The sequence below is a fragment of the Aulonocara sp. 'chitande type north' Nkhata Bay genome, linkage group LG20, assembly GCF_057382095.1.
Source record: "Aulonocara sp. 'chitande type north' Nkhata Bay isolate Kocher_YH1m ecotype deep benthic linkage group LG20, A_spYH_male_GT1.1, whole genome shotgun sequence".
In the NCBI taxonomy this organism is placed as follows: Eukaryota; Metazoa; Chordata; class Actinopteri; order Cichliformes; family Cichlidae; genus Aulonocara; species Aulonocara sp. 'chitande type north' Nkhata Bay.
This window is the reverse complement of record NC_141363.1, coordinates 34,431,644-34,457,405: the sequence shown is the minus strand read 5'-3', so window position 1 is coordinate 34,457,405 and position 25,762 is coordinate 34,431,644. Positions and strand designations below refer to the sequence as shown.

At 39.7% G+C, this 25,762-nt stretch overlaps 3 protein-coding genes across 10 annotated transcripts in view; 2 read left to right on the top strand and 1 right to left on the bottom strand.

Moving 5' to 3' along the window:
• Positions 1–535: 535 nt before the first annotated feature.
• bltp3a (bridge-like lipid transfer protein family member 3A) lies at positions 536–19,774 on the top strand. Its single transcript, XM_086276258.1, has 21 exons — positions 536–757; positions 3,358–3,520; positions 4,835–4,873; positions 5,126–5,217; positions 5,300–5,489; positions 5,852–5,992; positions 6,123–6,293; positions 6,516–6,696; positions 6,856–6,942; positions 10,763–10,933; positions 11,319–11,458; positions 12,278–12,419; positions 12,554–12,747; positions 12,873–14,068; positions 14,173–14,333; positions 14,417–14,556; positions 14,650–14,800; positions 16,007–16,272; positions 16,426–16,534; positions 16,707–16,792; positions 17,100–19,774. Exons 1-21 carry the CDS (start codon positions 714–716, stop codon positions 17,214–17,216), a joined length of 3,981 nt encoding a protein of 1,326 aa, XP_086132384.1. The 5' UTR covers positions 536–713; the 3' UTR covers positions 17,217–19,774.
• A 119-nt stretch (positions 19,775–19,893) lies between these two features.
• taf11 (TAF11 RNA polymerase II, TATA box binding protein (TBP)-associated factor) lies at positions 19,894–23,212 on the bottom strand. Of its 2 annotated transcripts, none has more exons than XM_086276298.1 (6): positions 23,080–23,212; positions 22,534–22,723; positions 21,110–21,240; positions 20,929–21,016; positions 20,722–20,818; positions 19,894–20,633 (listed from the first exon to the last, which is right to left on the bottom strand). In XM_086276298.1, exons 2-6 carry the CDS (start codon positions 22,699–22,701, stop codon positions 20,503–20,505), a joined length of 615 nt encoding a protein of 204 aa, XP_086132424.1. In that variant the 5' UTR covers positions 22,702–22,723; positions 23,080–23,212; the 3' UTR covers positions 19,894–20,502. The 2 variants fall into 2 exon arrangements, with proteins under 2 accessions (XP_086132424.1, XP_086132423.1); XM_086276297.1 differs by having other exon boundaries at positions 22,899–23,156.
• Positions 23,213–23,720: 508 nt separating this feature from the next.
• The window catches only part of anks1aa (ankyrin repeat and sterile alpha motif domain containing 1Aa), a 64,613-nt gene continuing 62,571 nt past the window's right edge, over positions 23,721–25,762 (top strand). For 5 of the 7 annotated variants that reach the window (XM_086276266.1, XM_086276261.1, XM_086276264.1 and 2 more), the window contains exon 1: positions 23,724–24,362. In XM_086276266.1, coding sequence (XP_086132392.1) covers positions 24,193–24,362 — 170 coding nt within the window. In that variant the 5' untranslated portion in view covers positions 23,724–24,192. Of the gene's footprint in view, positions 24,363–25,762 lie in introns of all 7 variants that reach the window. The other 2 variants (XM_086276265.1, XM_086276259.1) reach the window with 2 other exon arrangements.

Here is a 25,762-nt window from a genome sequence, read left to right as displayed (position 1 = left end):
CTTATTTGTGCATATCAGTAAGCTGTCAGGAAAAACATTATGACATTTCCCAGTAGAAAAGCACTGTTATCACAGTGGTCTTGTTGAAAGGAAAGAGAGCCATTGTTTAGGTACAAGATAAAAATGCAATATCCACTGTAATAGTTGTACGAGGTCATATCCTTCAGTATTAACATTCTGCCTAGTTGAAGTTTTGTTTTAAAATATATATGCAGTTACTATAATGCCATATTTTTAAATGATTTTTTTAAACTTCAAAATCTGTGTTTAAAGGTTTTAAATATATATGAATACATATAAAATGTAAGCTTATGTGTTAACAAGTAACACATAACGTCAAAGCAATACCAGTCGCTCACTGTGATATTTATTTCTAGTTTAATTCAATATTTTGTGGGATCGTTCAGCCTCAGTTCAAAGCCACTTGTCTTCCCACTTCCCTTGAATATCCAGCAGAGGGCAGCATTGTGTCTTTGGCGCAGGTTGCGATTTCTCGTTAAAGTTGTTTTTAGTGCGCGTGCGTGTGAGAGAAAAGGAGGTTAGCTTCTGTGCGGTGTTTAGCGGCTAGCCTGTGCTGTGTCGTGCTGTGCCAGCAGCGGCTAAGAAGATGCACACAGCTAGTGCTGTGTACAATATAGAGGTGCCTGCGAGCTAACATATGTTTAAATATGTAGGAAAACTGCCGACACCTTTCGACACTAACGCTCGCAGAAATGGCTGGGATTATTAAAAAGCAAATCCTGAAACATTTGTCAAGGTAAGTGTCAGGTTCGGGTTAGTGTTAGCCAGTTAGCCCAGCTGTATTGTTGCAACGTTACTGCTCACAACCACAGCAAAGGTTAGTTGGCTGCGATTTATCATCTGCATGTAGTCAGAGTAATTTGATGTCCACGTTGGTTTAGTGCTCCACATTGAAGCAGCGACTTGCAAATAACGGTTAGAAAGTGTAAAGAGGCAGTGAACGACACAGGATGCCAATCTACTTTCTCAATCATGTGTATGTTATTTACAGGGTTATAGACTACATACTGCCTTGCTTTTTAAACGGTTATGTCCATGCTATAGCGTTCACTGGGGTGAAAATATAATGGTAACACAGATTTGACAAAATTCACTCGATCTACAGTTAATGAATGTCTGTATTTTCTTCATACAGGGGTCAGGAATGAGGTTTTGACAGTTATTTAAAAGAAAAAAATTCATATTGAATGGGTTTATTGTCAGTGCATGAATAAATCTCATCTTCACGGCATAAAAAGCATGGGAAAGGGAAAGCAAAGCTCTAAATCGGCAATGTTATGGTGGAAGTACACGTCATTTTATCTATCTTTGTCCTGCAGACATATTTATCAGGATGATAAAAAGCATGTCTGTCCTAAGCCGTAATAAATGAATGAATTGTTGTTATCAGTCCATGTTTGCTATTAGAGTTGTCAGGAATATCCCTGTCTCAGACGTCACCTTATTTTCAGACTTAATAACAATGTATTCTTTACATCTGACCTGATTATACTTCCTCAGGAGACAGCCTCCGATTTTGTGATGCACAGTCAACTTTTTTTAGGTGGTGGTGTTGGAGAATGTGTTCTCAGCTATTGCTTAACAACTGCTTACAGTTGTTAAGAAATGAATTTGGGTGGGAGAGCAATGAAGAAATGTGTATAAAAGGTCTCAAAAGCTAAATGGGATAAAGAGTAAAGTTGATGAGCCTGGACAGTGGATGTCTGCTCAGTTAGAGGCTTTGCATTTGACTAACAGCTATTCTCCTTGTTGTTGTCTCTGTCACTAAACAATTAAAGCAAAATTTGCAGAAGAAAGAAGAGTGGACATCAAAGGTTGACATGCAAGCACATTCTCAGCTTGCCATAGCTTGTTCTATGATAGCAAATGATCCAATCATCTCTTCAATTTCATCTTTTCATCCTGCTGTTGATATAAATCACTTAAAACCTCAAAGTGCAGTCTGCTGGACAGTGGTGGCCCATGGGAACGTTATATGCTCCCTGCAATCACGAAAATAAGGCACTTCTGTACATTTCATCCATAGTCATCAGTTTCAGACTATTTTGTTGTAGCCATGAAAGCAGACTAAACCATCTGAATATTAACAAATACAGCTGGTGTCAAGAAGTGTAAAAGCCACTTAACTAATAATTAAAAAGCCATAAATGGGAAAAGGCAATTACTAACACAAACCACTATTTGCTAAATGTGTTTGCTTTGTGCATCTCTTAACTAACAGTTGTCAACACTTTGAAAACCCATGTTGTAAAGCATTTTCAATGTTTTTTTCTGTAGTTCACTAAGATTTTTAATTTTTCCTTGTGAGTATCTGACTCAGTAAAGCACTTATCCTGTAACATCGTGGTCATTTCATAAATGGTCAAATCATATTCTGCTTACTTTGCATTCAAGGTAATGACAAGAAGTTAAACATGCATAACAAGCATATAATTGATTAAACTTGACTTCCTCAGCCAGATTGAAGTTAACCATTTAGTTAACTGTGAACTACATTGTTTATTGTTTAACCAATTTAGTATTCTGTAACTGTACAGCTAAGCAGTTGGGCTTTTGGATAAGTATGAACAACCCTGAAGAACTTTGGACTGTCATTTCAAAGTTGTATTGTATTTTCAGCCATATGAAGTAGGTGTACGCCCCAGGCTTGACTCACTGATGTCTGTTGGGGTTAATGTGAAAAGCAGCAGAGCGGGTTTTTTCTGCAATAGATAATGAGCCATTATTTTGTTGCTTCATATAAAAAAGAAGCTGGAGCTCACTGGCTTCTCACGTTTATCAGGAAAAGCATGTTATCAGATGATGCTAAGTTTTATAGTTTAAAGAACATCCTGAACTGTGAGCTACAATCTGTAGCTCTAATCAAATGACACTTAATCCTCATTTTAAGCAATGTCTCACAGCTGATAATTGAAACGTCACACACATTTTTCAGAGTGGTGTTTCAGCCATGTAATGTAGGTGGAAAAAACCCAAAAACAAATCAATATTCCAGTTTTCTGCTATTTCTGCTACATTTACCCTGAGTTGGTTGAATTTTTATTCCTGGCTTTTGGAGCTTGCTACCTTAGACCCTTTGAAGAGGGTGCTCTAGATGGGAGTGCAGCTGGAGGACTTTATTAAGAATGCTGGTGCCTCTCAGGATGAGTCATCCAGTTGCACTACTTCAAAAGCATCTTGCCTCCATATTTGCATTATTCAATTTGAGGTATTTCTGTCTCACAGATCATCAGTGGCATATGCTGGTGTTTCCTAGATGTATCGTATTTAAACTTTTTCCAGTTTTATTCTGTATGTATTCACTCTGAAACATTATATTTGAACTGGTTTGTTTAGGTTTACGAAGAATCTGTCCCCGGACAAAATCAATCTGAGTACTCTAAAGGGGGAGGGGCAGTTGTCCAACCTCGAGCTTGATGAAGAGGTTCTGCAGAACATGCTTGACCTGCCTACATGGCTGGCTGTAACCCGGGTCTACTGCAACAAGGCTGCCATCAGGGTATGTTAATATTGATCCCTGTAAATGGTCTAACAGTTGATGTGCTTTTCAAAGAAGACTATAGAAGAACAAACCTGTCACACATCGGATACGTACATCATGTGTTTGTCTCATAGTTCTTTTTTTTTTTTAAATTCAACAAAAGTATATGGTGTTTATTAGTGTCTCAGAAATAGATTTTACCATTCATAGTCCACTGAATCTTAGAGGAAATGAGCAGTGGCAGAACCACAAAGATGAGCACTACTAGAGGCACTGCTGTGAATGTTGTGACCCTTCAAACCATTACTGTTTGTTGATAATAGACAGGCAAGCCATGATTCACAGGGACACCAAAGCCTGCAGGCTAGAGTGATCCTGAGATACAGTAGCTAGTGTATATTTAGCTCTCAGGATGTCGGATTTGTATTTCCAAAAAATCCAAACAACCTTCAAGTGGAATGGCAGTTTCTCTTGAAAAATCTTATCTTATCTGAAATATCTTAACACATATTTTAAAAAATTACTTATTGAATGCCTTTGCAAATAAATATTTACAATGAGCTCACCCAGCTGACTCTGGGTGATAACATCTCTTTTCCTCAGCTATTTGCTGACATTTACTTATTTAGTTTTATCAAATTGTCTTACTGTTTTCAAAAATGCACCAGACCCAACCTTGCAGCCCACACAAATATGAAGAATGTCTGCACCATTGAGCAAAGAATTATTATCAGGTTACTGTTTTTAATCAGCTTTGCTTTTGGTATGACTCTCTGGAATAACGGATGATTGATCTGTTAGTCACCTCTGTTAGTTACTAACTGCATTTGTTAGATGCCATAAATTGTTGTACAGACATTCATGGTCCCCAAAGGATGGACCTTGTTGCGTGTGGTGATTTCCTCAGTTCTTCTGTAGGGTCACTGTTAGGATCACTAACAGGTCAGCATGTTGCTTTGTTCAGTATGTCAGTATATGACCACATCTATTGACATTCCTATAAATATTGGCCTTCTTTATTTTGAGTGCTACTTACCAAATGTCAGCAGCAGCCTAACACACCATATGCTTGTCTGCTATCTGTTGCCTGTGACATGTAGCACTTCAGTTACCATGCTAGACAGAGATGATGCTTAGAACTATTTCTAGTACTACTGTTTCCCAGTTAATTTGTTGTGCAGAAATATTACAGCGTGTCAGTTTTGGTCACAGCTGCTGTGTCATAATGTGTGAGCTTGCTTCTCACTATGTGCTTGCGAATGACAAAAACACAGAATGCTGCGGCAAGTGCTTGTGACTGACACTGTTGACCCTGCTGTCCTGTCTTTTCAGATACAATGGACAAAGTTGAAAACAAGCCCCATCTGCCTGGTAAGAATTGTGTTATTTTGGTCCTTATTCAGAGCTCATGCACATTTCTGCAACATTTAGCTTCCTTCTCATCTTTAATCCAAAATAACCTTACTCTAGGAAGACACTAGCAATATCCTGTTTTGCTATTGTACTGTTTATTTGACTGATAAGCATATAAAGATTATTATATTTATATGCTCAATTTTGGCTGCATCTCTAATTTGCTTGCTGAATTGTATTCTGACTGTTTGTGTCTCCTCTTATGTTTAGTTCTTAGACAAGGTCGAGGTAGAGATGAGGACATGTGAAGAACCTCGACCACCCAATGGCCCTTCTCCCATAGCTATAACAGCAGGCCAGAGGTAAGCTTTCACAAATTCTGTGCTAAAGAAACATTTTTGTTTTGTAATACTGTACTGCATCCCATGTCGTGTGTATTTACAGCGAGTATGGCTTTGCTGAAAAAGTAGTAGAGGGCATGTCTGTTAGGATCAACTCAATTACCATCAAGGTCCAGGCTAAGGCCTTCCACGCGTCCTTTGAGCTCTGGCAGCTACAAGGCAACAGCCTGAACCCCAAATGGCAACGTAGTGATCTTCGCTACACCCGGATCACTGATCCAAAGAGAGGAGAGGTACTTTATACACACAAACGCTTTCATTTTCCTCCCGACACAGCTTCAGCACGATCCATTTTAGTCGTGTAATGTATTACTGAAAATAATGATCCCCCACAGAAATCGTGTTTGCTCATTAAGCCTGCTGTAAATGACTTCTGTGGTGTGTAATCAAGTCACATGGTCTGGTCTTTGGTAGCTGCAGACTATTTTGGGATAAACAGCCTTTTAGAATGAGTTTGTAATCCAGTTAAAAGCAAATGTCTGTTCCCTTTTCTCTTTGGTAACAATCATTCAAAATAACCATCACAACAAGTCTCGCATTGTTTATTTTATTTGGTTATAGTTTGATGGGTTTATATGTATATTTTCCCATTCAGGTGCTGACATTCAAAGAAATTAACTGGCAAACTCTACGTATTGAGGCAGATGCCATTGAGAGCGATGACCAAGACCTAAGTAGCACCCCTTTAAGGCTCATCACCAACCAGGGGCGCATTCGCATTGCTCTTAAACGCAGGGTAAGATTGTAGTTGAGCCTTCATCTGCTTTTCTCACAGAGAACTGGTTTCAGATCAGAAACATTAAACCATCAATTAAAAAAAATAATAAAAAAATAAAATGTCCTTATGTCGTCATTGTTCTGCCCAGATAAAGGACTGTAATGTGCTGGCGTCAAAGCTGCTTTTCATTCTGGACGACCTGTTGTGGGTGCTGACAGACACTCAGCTCAAAGCCATCATCCATTATGCCAAATCTCTCAGTGAAGCAATGGAGAAATCTACACAGCAGAGGAAAAGCATGGCTGCCGAATCCTTGCAGGTCTTTCCTTACTTTTTTTCTGCGTATAGTGTAAATCATGAAAAAATAATTCCAATTTTTAAATCTGTGGATATAGTAATTCAGCAAGTTATGTTACAACAACAACAGAAAAGAAACATTCACTGATATTTGATAAAACTTACTTTTGTAAGACATTTTTTCCCAGTTTTGTTAAATCATCATGTTGGTCATTTTAAATGTGTTGCCTCTTCTGTGGTTTAGACTGCCCCACCATCTCCCAGCCTCCAGAGTCTGTGGACAGAACCCCAACCGGCTCCCACAGGCACCCCCAGCAACATCAGCCAATACTTTGATCTCTTTGATGTCAAAGAGTCTTCTTACCACACCTTCATCTCACGCTTGGACTTACACATATGCAATGACAGTTCTTCAATGGATGAAGGTTAGAAGGAAGTGTCTTACCATGTGCTGCTGTCTTGTAACTAAGTTTTTCTGTGTTGTCTGCACATGGTAATCACTTAAATATATGAAATTGTTCAGCATTTGAAGAGTAATTGCTGTCAGGCTGGTTTTAAAACTCTTGTCATGTGATATTACATAGATGAGCCTCCCCCACCAGGCTTGCAGGGTGCCATGCAGCTGACCTTCAGGAAGCTAGGTTTTGACTACTATCCCGTCCACAGACCTGGTGAGTGTGACTGATTCTTTGACTCATTTAGCTGCAGTTTACCCTGAGGCTCTGTGCTCCTCCCACTAAAGCCACAGCATTCATTTGGGACTAGCTCTTAGGAGGATTACTGTTCAAGCAGACTAATGGCATGGGAGACTGTTCTCAGTGCTGTTCCTCTGTGGAATTACTGAAATGTTGAATGTAGAACAGCAGTCACCCTTGGAGCTCATTATAGTAAATAAACCTCTTAAAAAGGATCTTAAAAAAGAAAATCTGTGTCATTAAGAATTATACCTGTTTGAAGTAAATATAAGAAGATATCAACATTAACACAGTGCATGATTATGAAAGATGAGCAGATGTGTGCACATAGTGTGTATTTATACTGTACAGCGTGTGAACACTGACTTTGAAAAGTATTGACTCCTTTACTTTTTGAATTGTAGATTTAAACCAAGTAAACATCTCTGTTGTGTTAGGATTCATTTAAACTGATACATTATGGAAAAATTGCAGTCTCTTAAAAAGTTGTGTTTAAGTCATAAATGCATAAATTTCAAATTTCCTTCACACTTTTTAGCCCCACTAACTGTGTAGCTCTGGCTGACGATAATTCAGCCCACCAGTTTAATATATACTGAAAGTACACTGAGCAGTGTTATTGTTTGCCTACTGGTGGTGGTCAGAGGGCCCGGTGGCACCAGTGTCCGGCAGCCTCGCCTCTGTCAGTGCGCCCCAGGGCAGCTGTGGCTACAATGTAGCTTACCATCGCCAGTGTGTGAATGTGTGTGTGAATGACTGAATGTAGTGTGAAGCGCTTTGGGGTCCTTAGGGACTAGAAAAGCACTATACAAATGCAGGCCATTTATTTTAGCATAGGTTAGAAGGTCTTATAATGACTTTTCCACTGGAACCACAATTAGTTTTACATTTGTGGCTTTGGTTGTGTGTACTCTCCAAAGCTGTTTGATTATCACTGCAAGAAAGTGCAGTGACTGAATGAACCATAATGAGTTTTGGGCTACAAAAAACATAGAATGAAGCCCAGCTGTAAAATTACACCAGTGTTAGCTTGGCACTTACAAGCTTGGTGATGCAGAAAATATATAAATGTTTATGTCCTTGGTTCTAGTCTGCTGCTAAGTTTTTATCATCATCATCACTTGATAGCATCTCTTACTAAAGAAGGCAGCACTCAAAACTGGGTTTCACAGCTCGGTGTTGTAACCACTGCCGTGATAACAAATATCTTTGACTGGAGTTTTATGTTGTGTCACTCCAGCTGTCACAAAGAAACACTGGCACAGCAGCACCAACCACAGCCAAAATGAATGCATCTTATAAGACATCATTTTATCTGATTTGCTGAAGCCACATGTTCCTCCTCGCTCGCTCCGTTCAGCTGAGCAGCTGCTGCTGTCGGTCCCTAAGTCGCGGCTGAAATGCAGAGGAGACCGTGCCTTTTCAATTGCGGCTCCGATGCTCTGGAATAGGGATGGGTATCGTTTAGGTTTTATCCGATACCGGTGCCAAATCGGTACTTTTGAAACGGTGCCGGTGCTCAAACGGTGCTCAAACCGGTGCTTAAAGAATGGAGAACACAAAATTGGTCCAAAAACCTCTCATGTTCAGCTGTTTTTTGTAAAAATATAACAATGTTAGCCTTTTCTGCAGCTATGGGGCATATATGGTATCACTCTTGGCTGGAAGCAGTGCTTAAACAATGGAAAAAACACAAACTTTGTCCTAAACCTCTCATGTTTAACTGTTTTCCACTTTTTCTTTGGTCATTTTAGCCTTTTTAGCCAGGGTGAAGGGAGCATCTGCCATCAAACAAGAAGACAGCCGCATGTAGCTATGATGATGTTTGCTAGTTCACCTTACATGCATTAATGTAATAACGTGGTTAGCCTACTCAACGTAAATTAGCTACTCACGCAGAGAAGAACGGCTGCTGCCACCATCATCCGTCATCATTTCTGCTACACTGGCAGGGCTAGGGGCCAGGACTCTCCTCTTCGTGTTTTTGGGGGATGTTGCATAACAGGCAACCCACCCGCAGTAGATGTGCTCGGTGTGAGGTCTCGCAGCAAGCTATCAAATACGGCGCATTTCTGGGCTTTTAAAAAAAACGCTATGCGTCGCCAGGTGTTTCATCGGATTTGAGGTGTTACCTCCTTTGACAGTATCACAGTATCAGCTTAAAGCACTTGTTGCAGGCTGCTGAGTTTGCATATTTTGCTGTGAAGTACAGCCAGACTTTGACCGCTTCGCCTTGGACATTTTTAATCTGTAGCTCTGCTCTAAAAGAACGTACGTACCTGGGCCCGCCTACTATCCTCGGAAACGTAAAATGATTGGCTAGAATCTAAAGTGTATCACAGCTCAGGAAAAAAAAAGCACCGAAATAAAGCACCGAAATAAAGCACCGAAATGTGCGCTGCTTTTCGGTCTGGTTACTACAGTTTATGTCAGAACCGGTGCCATCATGGCACCGGACACCGGTACCCATCCCTACTCTGGAATAACCTTCCCCTCCAAATTAGACAAGCGTCATCAGTGCAGGTCTTTAAGTCCAGATTGAAAACCTATTTTTATTCCCTGGCTTTTAACTCTGTAGGAAACTGACTCCTTCTTATTTATTTTATTGTATGTAATGATTTTATGGTATTTTTAATTTGGTAGTTGTTTTGATCTGTGTTGTTCAGCACTTTGGTCTGCCTGGTGTGTTCTTAAAGTGCTATACAAATAAACGATGATGATGATGATGATGATGAAGACAAACAAAGTTTATTAAAAAGCAGTAAAATTAAATCCTCGTTTAAGTTGGGGTATTTGGTGGCCTATAATCAAAAAATCCAAAAACCTTCCCTTTGTTTAGAAGTCTTTTATCTGTCATGTGGTCAATCCCAAAGGTTTGTAATGTAGCTGGACTACTGTTATTGAAGTCAAGTCATTTAGTACTTGACTTCTAGAAAAGATCCAGTGTGTTCTTGAATGTTTAACGCCTCGATGAAGGCTTGTATGCAGAAACACAGCAGAGTTTTTATAGGTTAAACATGGCCATGCCATGAAAATAAAGGCATTTTAAATTTTATATAAAAAATAAGAGCCTTGGACCTCTTTGATTTCGATTGAGAGTCTTCTGACTTTCCATGTAATGCAACCAGAAGATCAAACTAAAAATAAATAAATAAAATACATTGATTGTATCTTATTTGTCTAATACATTCTTTTGTCATTATGTACTTACAGTATAAAACATGTGACATTCCCACCAGCTACTGCTGAACGTATCATATGTCTAGGGTTTTTTATCACTGTTGGAATGCTGATACGCCAGGGTGATGGCCATTATACCTGTTTAACATCATGATGTTTGTATTCACGTTGTGTCATTTCTGACGTTACCATTTCATCACTTTACAGCCTCACAGAGCAGGAACAGTTTACATGCAAAATATATCATTGAAATCTTTATGTAGTATAAATAATATCATGAAAACGTACATTAAAGGTTAAAATGTATATAAATACGTTACTTATTTTAGATTCTTAGATTTCAGCTTTAATGGTTTCTCTGGATTTTCTTTGCTTGTTTGTTTGTTTGTTTGTTTAAAAAAAAAGACCTTTATGGCATGCTGTATTGTTTTCTACACTCTACTATTGAAAATAATGACCTTGTCTTTTTTGTTGTTGTTGATCTATATTTTTTCTGATATGCATCATTGTTTTGTGTAGCTATTTACATAGTAAAACAAATTTTAATCTCTAAAACTAGTTTAACTGTAGCATGACTGCTGAATCACAACTGCCTCTTGTTGCTATTCTTGCACAGCTGATGGGTGTCGACACTGGGAACGTCACAGTGGAGCCATGGAGGCCCACGCACAGTGGGCCGGGAAACTACTGCAAGAGTATCAGAGAAGAGTTGAAGCTTCAGGGATCCCTGGACCACATACTGAAATTCCCCAGTCAGCCAAGGATTCCCCTGCAAAAACAGCACAAGGTATGAGTTATACTTGAGGTACTGCTTATCTTGGTAAAGTTCTTTAACTTTAGTTTAGATTGAGCTCTAAATAAAGATAAAAACTTTATAGATGGAGTGAAAAGTCAGTGCTGATGATATTAGCAACAGTCATCTTATAAAACAACTTCATGTCAAGGTTCACTTAATAGCTTTTAATAGATATATATATGACTGCGTAACATTATTCATGCACACCGGTAGATTAATTACTTGTTTACCTCCTTCATCACAACGGCCTACTATAAATTATTATTAAAAGATATTATGGTGACCATTCACCAAAAAAATAACACATTTTAGGTCACAAATTCTTATGGAGAACTCTATTTTAGCTTGCAACTGAGCATTTAGTCATATATTTCAGATGGACAGCCAAGTCCCAAGTTAAACTCGTCTGAAAAAGAGCAGGCAGCCAGCAAGACTTCAGCTGCTTCGGGATCATCACTGAAGAGGCTGCGATCTAGCTGCGTGGTGATCAGGATGGATGATGTTGACATTCACCAGGCAAGTTTTTATCATTGTCTCATTTGATTTACTTGCTCTAACAGAAGCCTTACTCTTCTTACTAATTCCCTAATCCTAAGTAGAAGCAGTCGGGCCTTGCAGTTGGTTCAAACCGCAAAAGGTTCTGGCCAGTTTGTAGTCTTGGAGTCACGTGCTTGGCAGGGCTTATAGAGGAACCAAATGTCTCTTTCACACCAGCCACATGACATGGTCAATCTAAAATATTGGTACGTCAGCTCAGGGCGTCAGGTTGCTTTCTTGAACTTTGGTAATAGATAAGATAGTGATATAATTGCAATGATGACTATTACTGCATCAATATGATCGTTAGTGTGATAGGCAAAACGATTAATGAAATGTGGGTAGAATACCTCAGCACCAACACAAAAATCCCATCACATACATGTGACTTCTTTTGTCAGCTGTAATGCCACTCATTTGGAACAGAGAAAACCCCTTGCCACTTTGAAATACTCAGTCATGCTTGTTCTGCATTTTCACTTCAGATATTCTACACTTTTCATCGTGAAAGAAAATATCCAGGGTTATTTTAGTTCAAGGCACTTGTAGTTCCTCATTTTTAGAGCAAGAGACACCCAGGGGAAACTGTGTAAATGTTTGGTGTTTAGTTTAAATTTGGGACAGGAAATCATTTGATGTTCAGACTCAGGTGGTTTAGTTCTGTTTTCTTAAACCTCCCTCTACATCTGGCTAGTAATTCAGAATCTTTTGCTTCTTAATATATTTCAAATAAGGCAATTTAGTCAAAATATAAATCCATCAATACTTCCAATAATACTTTTTTTTCTTAACATTTAGGTGTCTACAAGAGGCCGACAAAACAAAAAGACCCAGTCTTTGTTATCCTGTAACCGTAAAGCGCTGCATTTACCAGACAACATACCAGCAGTTCATCTGCAGTTTACTGAATACTACTTTCCTGACAATCCCAATCTACCAGGTATTTATTTATTTATTTTTCATTAATATCACAGAAGGATTACTTCATTTTATGTGTATTGTATTCAATAATGCTGGTTTAATTTCTGTCTAATTCTGGATGTGTCTGGACTTCCCATATTTTCCTTCTTGCAGTGCCCACCTCAAACCTGTATGCCCAGTTAAACAGCCTCCAGCTTTGTGTTGACCCAGCTAGTGTGTTATGGATTAATTTGTTCACCAGGGGTCTCCTACACACCCTGGACCAGGTCAAAGCCTTCTACCATTTACAAGACAGTAACAAGTCTGATGAACACGTAGACATCCGCATGGATGCAGCTCAACTTAAGGTGAATACTCAACTGATTATAGTGTACTAATATTTTCTGGTTTTGGTCTTTTTTGTTACCAATCTTCGTTGTATTTTGTATAGAATTTTGAGCCAGTAATTTTCTGTTTATTTATATTTTTATAGCTGATAATACCCTTGGATTCATCCATACTGGACCATCCAGAACGTCCTCAGTCTCTTTCTGTCACTATACCCCAGATCATTCTCAGCAACACCCGCCACTGCCCTCATGGGTCTAATGTGGACCTCGATACTACATGTGAAAAGTTTGCCAGCTGCACCTTCTTCCAGTCCACACCACCTTGCCCTTACCCCAGAGACCTGAGTGCCTTCCACCCCATTCCTTCCATCTTCCTTCAGCATGCTCAAGAGATGGAGCCCCAGCCTCTGGACAGAAAGCAGCTGCGATCCCAGGACATGTGGTCTCTCAGTCTGTCCCATGTTACAATAGGCTTTGATGGAGCACGGCGATTCCCCAAAGGCAAAACTCAGCCTTTTGTTGAGCCCTTTGCCATGTCTGTGTGGATGTGTCAGCCATGTGCCTTTAAAAGCAGTTCATTGTCTTCCTCCTCCAGTCCCAGCAAAACCCATCAGCTTTCTTCAGAGCAGGAGCCTCATCAGCAAGAGGCTACGCTTGCTTCGGTCCATTTCCTGGCCCACACAATCACACCAGTGAAGATGTGGCTCAACCACTATCAGTACGTTGCACTGCTCAGGATGAAAGATGCAATGGCTCGCTTGGGAGCAGAGTTGGGCCGGGATATACGAGATGTTAAGCAGGCTCATGACCAGAAGACAAAAATGGCTACAGTTTGCCTTGCCCTTGTGGTGGACTCAGTGGAATTGGGTCTGCTTTTACCACCAGCCTGCACAGAGCCTGAAGAAGTCGTCCCCCACACTCCTGAAACAGACAGCCCCATAAGTGACTCTGACATCTCCCCATCTCATCACTCTGATGTTGTTCTTGAGGACAGTGGATTAGAAAATGGTATCTCCTCCATCAATACAGTTGGATTTGACCAGGATGAACAAGATGGAGGGGTGGAGGAGGCTTGTGAGGCTGTGGAGGAGGGTCCGGAGGCTCCTGTTCCCTCTCCTCCCCTCTCACCCGGACAGTCTGTAGTACTCTCCAGAGAACCGTCTACCTTCAGCCTTGAGGGAGAGCTGTCAAGCGCCATTAATGTCACCAAGGATGTGACCAAAGATGCCATTAGTGCCTCGCTGGACCTGACTAAAGGGGCATTTTCAATAACAAAAGATGCCTTTAGCATGTTGAGTCGTGGCTCGGGGATGAGCAAATTGTTCAGTCCACAGGCAAAGTAAGCGCTAGTACTCTCCTGCTTAATGCTGTTTTTTATGTCTGTGCACCTCATGTTTTTCATTGGATTTCCCTTAATCACAGATTGTGTCTGTATGTTCATAGGGAACAGGTTCAACGTTCAGAAGAGTCTCGTCAACAATCCATGAAGCCGTCTCCTTCCCAGCATTCCTTTGACAGTGCTATCTTGGATGGCAGCCTGCCTGATGAAAATCTTTCTGTGGATAGCGATATCAGTGACACTTTTGTTGTCCTCTTGGACTCAGGTGTTTAAATATTACCAAGATTCTACATACATTTCTCTGACATGCACAAGTGGCATCTACCATTACTTTGTTTCTTGTTCCAGAATCAGGAATGGAGTCCATGCGCCCTAACAGCACACCTGTTGGCAGTCGAGGCAGCCCAGCCCCAGGGACAGAGGGAGGCTCATCAGCTGATCTTAGCAGTTCCCTGTCCCAAAGTACAGAGGATGTCTCTCAGGACACGGTGGGTTATTGTGATCATATAACAAATTTCAGAAGTAGATTAAATTTGAATTTAATTTAGTTCAAATTTAACTTGTGATGTGCTGTTGTACAGTCCTCAGTGTTGTTGCTGATCCTGAGTGGAACATCTTGTACCATTGAGGTAAAGGGAGAAGACCAAGTTGTGGCTGTTGAAGCACAAACTCTTACCCCTGTACACATGGGTAATGTCAGACAGTCAGACGTGCTTGCTGGTGTCATTCAAAGTAAGCGATTATCTGTCATGCTGAAAAATAATTTTAGTCCCCTGTTCATCTATGCCATGGCCTCATTTAATGTTTACTCATGACATGCTTCTTTTCCTGTTCACTTGTTTGTGGGTTGATAATTATATTCAGAAAAAAAACAAAATTATGTTTGATTCTTAGTGTGATTGGGCTTAAGAAAAATCAAAAATGAATAGGTTCTGTTTCTTTAATAGCTTTTTGGCTCATAAACAATCCTTCATAATGAACTCATAAAAACATACTTTATACAGGGACTGTATACAGTGCTGTGAAAAAGTGTTTGTCCCCTTCCGGATTTTTTTTTTAATATTAACCACATCAAACAATATATTAAACAAAGATAATCCAAGTAAATACAAAATGTTGTTTTGTATTTGATTTTTTAAAAAGTAAAATTACATTTTTAATTTAAATTTATTAATTACTCCAAGAATACTCAATTTTCATCCAGGAAGTCACAAAAGAACCCAGAACAGCTTAAGATCAATAAGAAAAAAACTGGCCCAAAATGGGATCTGTGGAAGATTTCCAAGGTCAAAGTCACTACTGAACAACAACAACAAAAAAACACAATGGCTTGTCTCACCTTTAGCAAAAAACATCTTGATGATGCCCAAAACCAAATACTCTGTGCATTGATGTTACAGACTGGATCTGGATGACTTGCCATAATTGATGGAAACATGAATTAAAAAAAAAAAAAGGTTTTGGAGTGGCCTAGTGCTTTGATATGACCTTAAATCTCCATTCATGCTCATAAATATTCCACTGTGGCTGTGAAAGACTCATTGTGAGTTATTGCAAATGTTTGATTACATTTCCCATTGTCAAGGGTGGCACAACCAGTTTTGTGGCACAAGGAGACAGTAAATTTTTCTCATAGGGCCAGGTGGATTTAGATACTTTTTCACTTAATACAGGAAATCCTCTTTTAAAAACTGCATTTTGTAGTTTCTCAGGTTTTCTCTAACATTAAAGGTTATTTATTCTGAAACGTGTATGACAAATATCCAGAAACCTAGAAGTTAGTAAGGAGGGTTTCACAGCACTGTATGCACATATTAGCTCAGCCTAAAATATTGAACTAGATTAGTTAATGTTGGGAGAGCATGCTGGAACCTGAGTTCTGTGTGCGTTCTCAGAATGGTTTACAAATGTACCTTTTTTTTTTCTTTTGTTATGCAGCACCAGTTTTGCCAGTCCAGAAGCAGAGTAGGGAGGGTAGCAGTGCCTCTCCAGCATTGTGCATGCGGGCGGAAATGGGTCCAGCTGCAGCTCGGCGCTCTGCTCTGGCTGAATCACTGGGCTTTCTGGATGTGAGAGTGCAAGACTGTCAGGCTGAGTTGTTAGCCTCAACAGTTACTAACATTGGTCCTTTCCTTGAAGACGAATTCAGCGTTGACGGTCAGCCAATGCAGTTGCACATGAGCAACGTCACCATCACGATGAAGGTAAGTGTCTTTCTGTCCTCGTGGCATGTGAAGTGTTTGCTTTGGATGTCGGTATCTGTTGAGTCACAAAAACTCCACTAAAATATTTTCAACGTTAACCTTTCAAAAGAACTTTTTTTTCAAATTAATTCATTAATTATTTTTTGTTTCAAGGATGATGGCCCCAGAATATACCCCACAGCCCCCCAACCTGTTCCAGCCACATTCATTGTAGATGAGCTGGTTCTCGAGCGTAGTGATGATGGCATCATGAGAGTCAGAGGTGAGCAAGAAAAGCACGCTTTTCAACGTGAATTTTGTTCACCATGATGAATTTTAGATTCTTGATCATGAACCTTGAAACCACAAAGACCCAGCTATAGAGTATCAGCTGTCACAGTTCGAAAGAAAGATGAACAGAAACTGATCATCACTATTTTCCTTTCTGGCTGCAGCTGGAGGCTCTAAAGCATTAGGAGATTTTCCAGAAACTGGTGGGGATAACCCTAACAACTCTTTCGCTGTTCAACAGCAGAGTGAGGTAATGTGTATATAATGATGTGTTGCTCTGTAATGTACTGCTTTCTGGGGCTCAAATTTGTGTGTGTGTGTGTGTGTGTGTGTGTGTGTGTATCTTTGACTTTTATTCATTTTTAGTGGGGTCAAGATATTTAAAACTCAGCTCAGTTAGATTAACTATTAATTTTTAAATACAGGTGTAAAACTAGTGCCCTCTTACTTACAGCGATGTCTTAAATGCACAGAGTTATGAAATGGTAGTGCTTTCAGAATCACGTATCAGCCCGCATGGTCTGTAGCTAACTAATCCATTAATCCTGTTGTTGCAGATACAACCACTGGAGTCGCAGCTCTGTGAGGTACAGGCTGCACTTACTCAGGCTCTCAGAGAGAAAGAGCGCCTCCTGCTGGAAGTCAGGAAGTATGACCCCAAATTTACCCTCTGAACTTCATTGTACTTGACTTCTGAATCTGTCGCTGCTGAAGAATGCTGATGGGATTGGTCAGGCTGAATGTTGGGAACCAGCATGACTCACTCATGTCTGGACATCAGACATGTCTCAAAAGAAGAGGAATCCAAGATGAGTGTTTGGATTACTTCCTTTGTTTTATTTATGAAATTACAAAAAAAAAAAGCCACTTATAACAATTACTGGATGGGGAAGTTGGTGAACTAACATAGGTACATTAACGGTCTAGATAATCCTCACTGCTGTAAACAGATCTTCTTCTTCTGGTTATTTCTCATCCAAATAAGTGTGGACGGTAAACTTGTTGTGTGGTTTTAGTGTTTTGTCATGCAGCATGCAAAGGTACATAGTGAGTGTTTGCGTTACAACAGTATTACACACATAAAACATGCCAAAACCTCTTTTCACATGCACTGACACTGCCAGACAGCTGCTAGTTCATCTCAATACGTCACAAATGCATGCTGCCTGAACAGTGCTAATTTACATGTAGCTCATATACATACTGACAGTAAGAGAGCTAGACTTAGTAACGAAGATTACTTTTGTTAATTGTAAAGTAAACTTGTGGGTTTTTTTTCCCACTTGGTGGAAAATGTGTTTTGACAAGTAGGGAAAAAAGCACTTTAAAAGCAGGGGGGAAAAAAGCATACCTCCACTGCTTTCATGGCGAGCCTGATTCATTTCAAATTCCACCTGGTTATTTGATCAACAGGGGGGCATGGTTACGCATAGAGGCTGAATCATTCCCCAGTGTTATATGTATATATTTTTTTTTTTAGTTGCAAAATGTTGATTATGCTTCTTTGGTACTGTGAAACGATGTGCTCTGTGGCTGAATGTCCAATGAAGGCAATGTGCCTTTCCCTTGACGGTAGAGAGGTTGCACACAAGGTTCAATTTATTGACCTGATTGGATTTGTCAGTCCAGTTCTCTGGCATAAAGACATCTGAGAATATACCAGCTAGCAATGGTATAATACCTGTGCTCTTTGTGTTTTGTAGCTTACCAGGAAACAACTCAGACTGATAGTGTTATTACTTCTGTACACTTGTATTGTGTGTAGTGATTTGACATCATAGACCTGACTTCATTTTGTGTGTTGTTTTACTGCCTGTGTTTTGTTTTTAAGCTTTGACTTATTACATTGTATTCAAGCCATATCAATCAAAGAAGGTGACATTTATAAGAACTATGGTACTGATAATGTAATGTATATTTGTCAGATTTACTACAACACTCATATTTAACTGTATTTAATCCTAATCTGCAGATATGATCTTTTCAGGCCAGTTGCAAGTTTAAATTTCTGTCCCTTCCCATTATCCACAAATCTGTTACATGGATTTGAAGCGATTGACTTGTTTATCCAAGACTGGTTGGGTAAACTTTTCATGAAGCTGTCAGTTATATTTTATCTAAAAGTGTCTTAATGTTAAATTAGCGTTTTGTTATTTTGCCTTTTGGCAGGGGTTTAATGGTTGCACAGCTGTCACAGAAATCTTCCACTCACTTAAACTCATAACGGTCCTTCTGAGACCTCTGGTGGTGTTGACTTGCCAGCATACACTCCATTTAAAATGTTATTTATCATTTTAATTTTTTTAGAAAGTGCAAATTTACAATTTCAATTTGCACTTTAGCAAATTTACAGCCTGTGACCGACATTTTATGTTATTAAAGAGGAATGTTAGATGTCAAAGCAATAGACACTCAAGTTTATCCACAAACATGACAAAGAACCGTAACACTACACTTTTTTGATGTGGAGTTCTTTAGTTCACGGGGTGATCAATTACCTGTATAACTCAAAATATCCTCTATCTATACATGTAATAGAACATAGACTGCCTTTTAACCTCATTATCACTTAGAGATGTGATATTTCTCAGCTGTTGGTGTTTGCTTTTGCATGCCTGTAGTAGACGGATATATTGGTACGGAATTGAACGTGCCATGCTGGATGCATCATGTAGCTCTGAGGTTTACCCAGTTTCTTTCTCCTCAGTCAGGCTTCCATGTTTAGTAGCATTTTTGTTCCACAAAAAAAAACCAACTGGTGCTTTAAGTTAAATCTGCTCATTACCTGTTACACCAGAGTTTATTTGCACTCCAGAGCAGGCCAGGGTTTCTATGTAAATCTAACTTTTTCCCAGTGTGCCATGCAGAAAGGAAGTGGACAAAGAGTGGTGTAAGATTCACTCCAGAGTGTGGTGTGCTCTCTCTCTAGATGCATGTGCTGAAGTGATGTTCTGTTGATTATACCTTGTGGATTACTTGCACCTGTGTGGTATAGTGGAGATTGCACTTGTTTTCATGTAAATCACTTCAAATGACTGGAGGAGTAATTGTGAAATCTTTCTAAGTGATGCAAATGTTTGGACACTTTTTTTGTGAGTTGTGTAGGATTAAATAGAATTTTATATTGTCTTCATCACTTAATTAAGACTAATTTTAAACTGGTTCTGTGAACCAAACGTAGTATGTAGAGATTAATTTAAGTAAAAAAATAAATAAATGATTAATTGCTAAACACATTTTGTCTTTATCTTTTTCAGCTGAATGCATGTTTGTATGTTACAATGTATCAGAGAATTTATGGCGCTGTCTGAGCAAAAAACTCAAAGTATCATTCTGCTCATTTTACTAGTATAATGCAAACTTGACTTTAATCTCAAAGTACAATATTTACAAATACAGTTTAAACAGAATTTATCTTCTTGTTTACAACCTGCACAAAAATATAAACTGAAGTAACAAATGTCAAGCACCCAGTTTTCCATCAAGTCTGTCTTGAGTTCAAACTATTTCCAATTCCAGTTCATGGTCAAACAACTAATACTATTGGCTACAGAGAAGAAGGGTCTTAAATGATTCGAAGGCTTTTAAATATGGAATCAAACTAAAAATGATGTTTGCATTTTCAGCTTGGTCCTAATCACATTAAAATGTTTCAGTCAAAAAGAAAAAAACATTGACTATTAAAATATAAAACATGTTTTAAATAAAACCATCATTTCTCACTGTTTAGTTGCAACCAATTTAATGATGAGAAAAACGTTTACCCCGACTTTGAGGGGTGAATGACAACTCAGCTTTATTTAGCAGCTGCCTTGACTGCTCTTCAGGACTGCAGTCACTGCCTACTTGGCTGCAAGATGTGTTAAGTGGCTTCATGGTGAGTTTTCCGTATGCTCTGCACCACTTATTAAATTACTGGCATTTATCCGTCATCCTCATACAATCTGCAGCTCAGGTGTGTCAGTGAAAGAGAATGTTCTTGTACTTTGTGTTGGGAATCTGATCTCTACTCTTCAGCCTCCTCACTGCTTCCCTCATGTGCTTGGGCTGAAGTGGTGGTGTGTCTCCCCACTTCTCACAAACATCCAGAGCTGTAAAGGCAAAGACACCTCATGAAACTATAATTCATACAACCTCATAGTCTGGGTGACTTCGGTTTTCTTAAATCCTCCAACTAACCTTCCTCGACAATTTCCCCAGCAAAGACCTTTGCAATACCAGACATGGCAATAACAACATTCTGGGACACCGATGATCCTGTTATTGACTGGATGAGCTAGAATATTAAAATAAGAGACATCAAATCAATACAACATTTTCAGGGTTTTTTAATACTTCCTCTATTATTATTATTAAAAAAAACAAAACAAAAAAAAAAAACCTTACCCTTTTAATGGCAGCCTTCGGGAATGCAGAACGTCTGTACATTTCATAGCGATTCAGCTGCTCTTCAGAAAATGATGACACCAAAACTCTGAAAATGTTATGGAGTTATGGCGAATTTTCGCAAATTACATGATTTCAAGAATAAGAATGATGATCTGTGAGATTAAAAAGGTCATCTTACTGCATCTTCTGTATTTCATCTTCATCAACCTTGTGCCGCTTCTCCTTTTTCTTCTCAGGTTCCACTTTTAACCTTTTCAAAGGAGGCTGGCCAGAGGTTCCCTCTTCCTCATCTTCTCCCCCTGGTGTTTCCTATCCAGTGGAAGACAAAATTATTCAGAAATACTACAAAGACAGAGACACCACTGTGAAACCACATAACAAAAACACAAATGACAACCTAAAAATTCAAATCTGATCATTCAGGTTTTAGGATTTTTGTTGGTTTAAACTTTTTAGTATACATATGGTCAGTTAAATGATTTTTAATGTAACATTAATTTTACTGTAATACAATATTTATTTAAAATGGAACTGAAACAGTACATTTAAGTTTGTCAACCAACTGTCTAGGGTATTCTTGTTTTGGCTGCTCTCTTTAGGGGTTTCTTCAGTGGATCATCTGCCTGCATCTCATCCTGTTTTATTATACACCAAACTCGTATATGTCCTCCTTCACTACATTCATAAACCTCTCTGTGGTCTTCTTCTTTACCTTCTATCTGTCAGCTTCATCTTTAACATCCTTTGTCCAGTAAATCCACCATCCCTCCTCTGTAGGTATTAGAACCATCTCAGCCTTGATTCTCCAACTTTGTCTCCAAAATACTCAACCTGAGGTGACCCTCTGATATACTTATGTCTAGCCCTGTCCATACTGGTCACTCCCAAAGAAAATCTTAGCATCCTTAAACTCCACCCCCTGTCTTTTTGTTACCCCCACTGTCTCCAAACAACACATCATTGCAGGTCTCATTACCATCGTGTAACCCTTCCACCCTTGCTGCTATCATTCTGGCATAAATGACCCCTGACAAGCGTCTTCACTCGCTCCACCATGGCTGCATTCCCTTGTTCACTTCCGTTTTGCACGGTTCATTGCTTTGGATGGCTGAGCCCATATATTTATAGACACACTCAGTACCTCAGCTCCTTACATCTTCACTTTTAAGCCTATCCCCCTTTCATTCAAGTACATATATTCTGTTTGCTTCTACTGACTTTGATTCCTCTTCTCTCCAACCACCTCTCTTCTATCTGCTCCCTACTTCTCTGCCACTCCTGCTTTATCATGCTGTAACAGCAATCCTCCCTTGGCACCCAATCATTTCCTCTCTCTAGATCCACGGGTCATTTGTTACCATATTTCCATCTCTATCCTTAATCGCCCTAACCTTCTTCAAATACTTTCCATCTTGATTTCTCCATCTACCAGTCGATTCAAGTTCTTTTTCTCCTTCCTCACATACATCTCACTACAAGCCTATGCAGTGCGTCTAGCCTTCCAGTACTCCTGTTTACTTTCTTCATCGCCCTACTTATCCCACTTTTTCTTTTCTAACCTCTTTCTTGAATAACTTATGCAAATGACGCTCCGAAACTCACATGTTTATTTTCTTTAGGCTGATCTTGCGACGATGTCTCTAGGTTTTCATTTGCAGGTTTTTCTGTGGCTGAAGGATTTTCACTCTCCTCTGACTTCATGTGTTCCTCGTCGGTAGGAGATGTCCTCTTAAGTGCATCATCACTCTTGATACGTGCAGGGTCTGCCATTTTACTAATTTCACTTTAGATTCTGCAAATATCAAAGAAGTTGATGAGATACTTACCCCAACTCTAAAAAGCTAGCTACAATTGGCTAAATTACTTAATTGTTTTAGCTAGCTAGCCCAGAAATTAGGTACATTAGTATTAATAGCAGTGTGTGGATAAAAACTTTACAAAAAACAAACAAACCAGTATGCACATACCCTGTACGCAGCTAGGCGTCAACAAAGCAGCGGCAACAGTCTGGCCGTCAATTTAAGCTAACGATAATTAGAAGCTAGCGGGGGCTAACACATGCCTGATTGATATAATATACCCCAGTACACAAAAGTATATTCTAATGAACGCAGTAGCTACGGATTATATAAATACGTAACCACCTACAGTAAGAGGTACGATGCATCAAATGGCTAATTTCCCTGGTAATGTTGCTAACACAGCATACGCATTTCCGTTTCCGTTTTGTACGAACTTTATTAACACCGCCTTCTGTGAAGCAACCAGCGAAGGACTATGGAAGTAACGTTCAGATGTTAGGAATAAACAGGTCATGTTCGTTCATTTGTTTGTTCGTTTCATTTTGCTTTGTCTTTTTGCCCCTTAATTACAGCGCAATATTCAGTGAATATTCAGGCTGCAAGTGGCTTCTGTCTGAAATAAATAAAGCATTATATATTCCTTGATTTTCTCTTGTTATTTCCCAGATTATCTACTTTCACTGGACAAAATGCTGTAAAACATTTATTAATTTGACCGGAATTAATACGATTAGAGTTGCCTAGCTGCTAATGTCAGGTAGTTCCATTGATAGTAAGAGTAATTCACAGTTATAGTTATTCATAAATATTTATTCTTAATTTGTGTTCTTCTTCTTCTTGTTATTATTATTGATATTATTACTAGTAGTATTATTTATACTTACAGCTACCAATCAGTAATTTATAAAGCGTTTAGTAAGTAATTAAGGGACTATATATGGACGTTTACTGTGGATACAAGAGGTCAGAGGCGAACAGATCTTAAAAGCACTGAATGGGTAAATCCTGCCTGTCTCTATTCAATGCGCCATCTTGCTTATATCCATCCACCTTCTGATTGAAGCAGTAAGGGCGGCGGTGATAGGGGGTATAAATGTGTGTGTGTGCGAATGCGTGTGCGTCTGAAGGGTTTCGGACTGGAGATGCATAAAGAAAGGGCAGTTTCGAGGAAGTGACGGACGACGCTCAGTGGTCTGGTCAGAGGAAGTTTGTTCGATGCGCCGTGCTGTTGAAAGAAACTTTTCACTCCAGTGAGCGCCAGAAGCACCCGTGGATCGGGTCGGACGGATCCGGCGGCGGAGGGAGCTTTTGTTTCCCCTTCACACTTAGCAGCACTGAGAAATAACTTGAGGTCGGGAGAAAGAGGGGCTCGCACAGGAATTTCACTCCCATAACCGACCCCCCTCCCCTTTTTCCTTCTTTTCCCCGCGCCTCCTTTGATTTCTTTCTGGGATCCGCGATGGGAAAGGAGCAGGAGCTTCTTGAAGCGGCGCGCACGGGAAACCTGGCTGCCGTGGAGAAGCTTTTATCCGGGAAGCGACAGTCCGCTGGCGGATCGTCTGGGACCGGTGGAAGCGGCAACAGCGGTGGCCACGGCGCCTCCTCTCATCCGCTCTCCAGTCTGCTCAGGTAATCTTGGGGAAAGCCGAGGCGAGGTGGCTCTGACTACATGGGAGACAGACAGCAGCTTTGCCCCTGGCGAATATTACCCAATCCTTTATTGTTACTGCAAGAAACGATGTTTCATGTTTGCATGCTTCCCTGCATTGTCAAACAATCGCAAGCCAAACCAGTGCAGCGCCCAAGCAGTGGCATGCTTCTTTGTTAGCCTACACCTCCTGTGTTACTGCCATTTCTACTGTAATGTGCACAAACAGCCTGAGAGGAAATTATGCAATTTAACTAAAGAAATCTGTAACGAATCGGCCCACGATTACGTTTAAAGAAACGAATTGCAGATGTGTCAGTAATTATAATGCTTACATAGAGTCTGGACGTGAACACAGTCACAGGTCTGGAGATGGAAAGTCTTCTCACAATTGGATTCTCATTGTTTAGCAAAATTATCTTATTATAAGGAAATCTTTGTCGTATGAAACCTTATTGACTATCCTCAGACTTGTGTGAACCAGGAATATGACTTTCTCTTTTTAGTAGTCACTGGAGGAAGTCCTCAGTGAGGTAAACATTTGATGTGGTTTGTCACATCTATTAAAGACCTGCTCTGTATGGTTAGAAAGAGTTAGCTCTCCTTCCTCCTGCTCTCTCTGTCAGCCTTCAGTATTTATGAGGTCACTATTAAAAACTGAAAAAACAGCCCAGAGTTATATAAAGTAGCTATCATACTTGTCCACATTGTATTGTCTGCAATTGATAGTGACTGTGGACATAATCAGATTCAATTACCCAAAATCACACACTGGGTAAAGCTAAAAGATGTACTAAAGGGACAAGCCCTTAGTAGAAGTATACGATCCCTGTAAGGTTGTGCAGATGTTGAGAACATTAAAAAAAAAAATCAGATAAGGTATTTTTCATTTTGTGTTGTATGTTATCTGCATTATTGGCTCGCCACAGTTTGATTCTTGTTTTTCTCTCTGGTGACAGATCATGTTTGTTTGTTTTAATCATGAAGTTTCTGTGGTTTACACAGTGTGTTACACACAATATGAAAACCTGCAAAGAAAGAATTTAAAAGTCCTTTTGTTGAAAAAGAGTCGACTCTTTAAAAATATAAGGCTTATAGCTTTTCTAAATGCTGCCTCTCATACAACCTGCAGGTTGCCTGTCTGTGGTTAAGTGTATGTCAATCATATAAAATTGCTCCCTTGGGTTTCCCGGTAACAGCCGCCTTCCTCTGAGGGAGAAGTGTTAAGGCAAAGCTCGGGGTGATGCGCCACTGTGTTACTTCGTGGAGACTGCAAGATTTGCTTGAGATTATTACATTAAATTCTCCTAATTGGAAATCCAATTCAGAAATGTCATGCGGTGAAGGCTGACTCGTCTCATCCTCACTGCTCCGTGGGCGG

Coding starts and splice junctions, on each gene's coding strand:
- bltp3a (XM_086276258.1), top strand. CDS start 714: ATGGCTGGGATTATTAAAAAGCAAATCCTGAAACATTTGTCAAG. Junction 4,874..5,125: donor AAACAAGCCCCATCTGCCTG/GTAAGAATTGTG, acceptor TCTTATGTTTAG/TTCTTAGACAAGGTCGAGGT. Junction 16,793..17,099: donor CTGTTCAACAGCAGAGTGAG/GTAATGTGTATA, acceptor CTGTTGTTGCAG/ATACAACCACTGGAGTCGCA.
- taf11 (XM_086276298.1), bottom strand. CDS start 22,701: ATGGCAGACCCTGCACGTATCAAGAGTGATGATGCACTTAAGAGGACA. Junction 21,017..21,109: donor GATGAAATACAGAAGATGCA/GTAAGATGACCT, acceptor TAACATTTTCAG/AGTTTTGGTGTCATCATTTT. Junction 20,819..20,928: donor CGAAGGCTGCCATTAAAAGG/GTAAGGTTTTTT, acceptor TTAATATTCTAG/CTCATCCAGTCAATAACAGG.